The 1,247-nt window shown below is 31.2% G+C and overlaps 1 protein-coding gene across 1 annotated transcript; it reads right to left on the bottom strand.

Moving 5' to 3' along the window:
• Positions 1-445: 445 nt before the first annotated feature.
• LOC107489931 (non-specific lipid-transfer protein 2) lies at positions 446-1,039 on the bottom strand. The gene has a single exon (XM_016110697.3). It carries the CDS (start codon positions 946-948, stop codon positions 655-657), a length of 294 nt encoding a protein of 97 aa, XP_015966183.1. The 5' UTR covers positions 949-1,039; the 3' UTR covers positions 446-654.
• Positions 1,040-1,247: the final 208 nt, after the last annotated feature.

Raw genomic sequence — 1,247 nt, 5'->3', positions numbered from 1 at the left:
ATAATCTCTTTATATATAATTAGTCTTTTTAGCTTTTACACTCACCTTAATATCATTTTTATTAGAAGATGAAGAATATTGTGGCACAACCTAAGAAATTAAATGGGTAACCTCATGAAGCTACTTGAAAAAAAGCTTCAATAAAGTCAGTTAAATTGAACCGTAATATTGAATTGCTACTATCGTCAATTTTTATATATAAACAGAGATGACAAGTTGACAACATATAATAATTGTTACAAGTTTTATATTGGGTGTCATGAAAATAATGTTTAATACTATATTCTTTTTCTTAATCATCAATATGCTCAAAAATGATTATCGTCCCAAGAGAATAAATTGTTGTCTAAAAAATAATCACGATCATACCAATTATCAAAATATATCTATTTCTACAATAAAGTTGATTATATATATAGAAGATATCACCTAAAAGAGTCATTGATAGCATATATAATTATATTCATTAAGGCAAATTCCTTCATTGTATATTAAAGTATTTCATTCATAGTGTTCAAGCCAGTACATCCCTTGAACATAATTATTTTCTTAATGGGCCATATATATAAGATACATCACACAACGAAGCTAAGATAACATATATATTACTATTCATATGAAGTAATTACTATTTTTATTTTAATATAATAATAATTAGCATGTGGGGAAGGGAACACCACAAGAGCTAGCAATTTTTCTAGAAGCGGGAGAATTAACATACTGCCTTAGGCTAGGGTTCTTGAGGTAACCACAAAGGCATGGCCTCTGCTCCTTCAGCCTTTGGCAGCATGTGCTCGACGGCGGAGTATCCGACGTGAATGCTGCCAAGCATGGACTTAACTGTAGGGGACTACATGTCACTGCTTCTACTGGTGGAGATACTACCACCAGAAAAAACAGTGAGATGGCCACCGCTACGGCCATCACATAGTTAGAGAAATTCTTCATTATGTGTGTATTTTCTACTAATTTCTTAATTAGCTTTTTTATGTGACTCTATGCACCAATACAATATCTGATGAATTGGATATTGATTATGTGATGATCTCAAACTAAACTTGTGCACCAATTTATAATGAGTGTGTGATATAGTGGAGAGAGAGAGTGGGTTTGGTTTGTTCATTATTATATTGGCAAATAATATATTCTTTTGTAATCATGGCATCATGCATGCATACATGGAAGTGGAAAAAAACAGGAAAACAATTTTCACCATTTTTTATAGATTAAAATGTTAAAGGTTTTTT

Source organism: Arachis duranensis, chromosome 5, assembly GCF_000817695.3.
Source record: "Arachis duranensis cultivar V14167 chromosome 5, aradu.V14167.gnm2.J7QH, whole genome shotgun sequence".
NCBI classification, from domain to species: Eukaryota; Viridiplantae; Streptophyta; class Magnoliopsida; order Fabales; family Fabaceae; genus Arachis; species Arachis duranensis.
Note: the sequence above shows the minus strand (reverse complement) of the source record. Positions and strands in the feature narration are given on the sequence as shown.

What these genes read in the sequence shown, in the direction of transcription:
- LOC107489931 (XM_016110697.3), bottom strand. Translation starts at nt 948, where the DNA reads ATGAAGAATTTCTCTAACTATGTGATGGCCGTAGCGGTGGCCATCTCA.